At 37.3% G+C, this 1,946-nt stretch overlaps 1 protein-coding gene across 1 annotated transcript in view; it reads right to left on the bottom strand.

Annotated features, from left to right (window-relative positions):
* Positions 1 to 1,946, bottom strand: part of LOC106877431 (Golgi-associated plant pathogenesis-related protein 1) — a 132,176-nt gene that overhangs the window by 11,404 nt on the left and 118,826 nt on the right. Inside the window, exon 4 of the mRNA XM_052975382.1 lies at positions 909 to 1,070. Coding sequence (XP_052831342.1) covers positions 909 to 1,070 — 162 coding nt within the window. The remainder of the gene's footprint in view (positions 1 to 908; positions 1,071 to 1,946) is intronic.

The following is a 1,946-nucleotide window of genomic DNA, read 5'->3' as shown; positions in this document are numbered from 1 at the left end:
CTCTCTCTCTCTCTCTCTCTCTCTCTCTCTCTCTCTCTCTCTCTCTCTCTCACTGTTGATTGTTTTCAACCATCATCATTACCAGTACCATCGCCACCACAACTGCCATACATACACCATTCAGACTTCTGACGCCACCACCATCATCAATACCTTTGAGTTCGCCGCCTTCTCCTCCATTATCACCACTGTCTTTCACATCTCTTACTATCACCATTGTCCCTGACTGCTTCAGCAGTCTAGGACAATGGTTTTTGTTACCCTGAATGAAAAAGTCCTTAAAGGAAAACGTTTTGCAGCTGTGAAAGAAGAGAAGAAAAAGCCGACGGAAGCGTTAAAGCATCACTTCGCAAGGGTTCCAGAACTGCTTCAAACAGTGGAAAACGCGTCTGGACCGATGCATTGCTTAAAATGGAGAATACTTTGAAGACGATAAAAGTGTAAACATTTAAAACTAAGTGAATAAAATAACATTGCAAAATTCTGAAAGGCTACCTGGGAAACTTGAAACCAGATCCCTGCAGACATGACAGGCGTTTTACCATTGGACCAATGTAGTCCCTCGAATTTCTCCATTTCTCTACCCATTTTACAAACTTTCTCTTTAACAACGAGAATTTTGTTGTTGACATCATAAGAATTTATTAAAATCGAGAGAACGAGAAATAATTGCTTTTTGGAACAGCAGACGTCAAAGCAGATAAAGCATGTAAATATTGGATTATAACTATATTGTTTTTGAAAGCCAACTAGTCATGTCTTTGTAGAGAGACAAGGAATTGCCCCCAGTGACAGGTTCTGTACTCGATCGTACGAACCTCTTTATTGCAGTAAGCAAAGTCAGACGATGACATGGTGTCGTGATATTCTTTCCCTAGATCCCCAAATCACTTGTAGAATATACTTACCAGAGGTTTCACTATACTGAATGTAACCTTTCTCTCCGATATAATCAGCCCAAGACTGAGCATCTCGGCATAATTCCACCGAAGTTACCATCTCTGGGCAGCCATGATTTTGCCTGTAACAGTTCTGAGCTTCCAGAACATCTTGTTGGAATTTTATTGAAGCTGCAATAGAGACAAATAAGTTAGGATATTAAACTGGTTCAAACGTTTCGTTATATATACAAGGGTCATAGGGTACTGTTTTTTTTTAACTCTAGGTCAGTTTTGGTCAATCTAAGCTATTATCAAAATCATTTAAAAAATAATTATTATTAAATGTTACGTTTATGTATTTGATTTGCAAGATTTCTGCCGTGAAACTGTGTTGAAACAGGTATTGTTACATTTCGGGATGGTCAGACACTTAGGATGAAGAGTTACTGAGGAGGTCACGGGATGTGTGACGAAAGATTTTTGACAAAGGACACCAAGATAAGAGTAATAATAAAGGTGAAGAACGAGGATATAGTGCGTGTGGTCATTGGGCAAAAAAATGACCATCCTGAAATCTAACAATATTACTAAATGACTACATCATCTACATACATACATACATACATACATACATACATACATACATACATGTATGCATACATGCATGCGTAGATACATACATACATACATACATACATACATACATGCTTACATACATACATACATATATACATACATACGTATGTATACAAGAATAAGGATACATATAAATGTATGTATACATATCATGGACATGTGTGTGTATGTATGTATGTATGTTGGTCGGAGTCAGCTAACATTGCGCATTATAAACATATTGAATTCTAACTCGTTATTGGTGTTGCTACAGCATAATGGAATAATGTATCTATCCACCCATCTATCTATCTATCTATCTATCTATCTATCTATCTATCTATCTATCTATCTATCTGTTTGTCTTTCTGTTTGTGCGTATATATTGTTTTCCTATCACTCTCTCTCTCTCTCTCTCTCTCTCTCTCTCTCTCTCTCTCTCTCTCTCTC

This window comes from Octopus bimaculoides, chromosome 21 (assembly GCF_001194135.2).
Source record: "Octopus bimaculoides isolate UCB-OBI-ISO-001 chromosome 21, ASM119413v2, whole genome shotgun sequence".
NCBI classification, from domain to species: domain Eukaryota; kingdom Metazoa; phylum Mollusca; class Cephalopoda; order Octopoda; family Octopodidae; genus Octopus; species Octopus bimaculoides.
The sequence above is the reverse complement of the archived record's forward strand: the minus strand, read 5'-3'. Positions and strand labels throughout refer to the sequence as shown.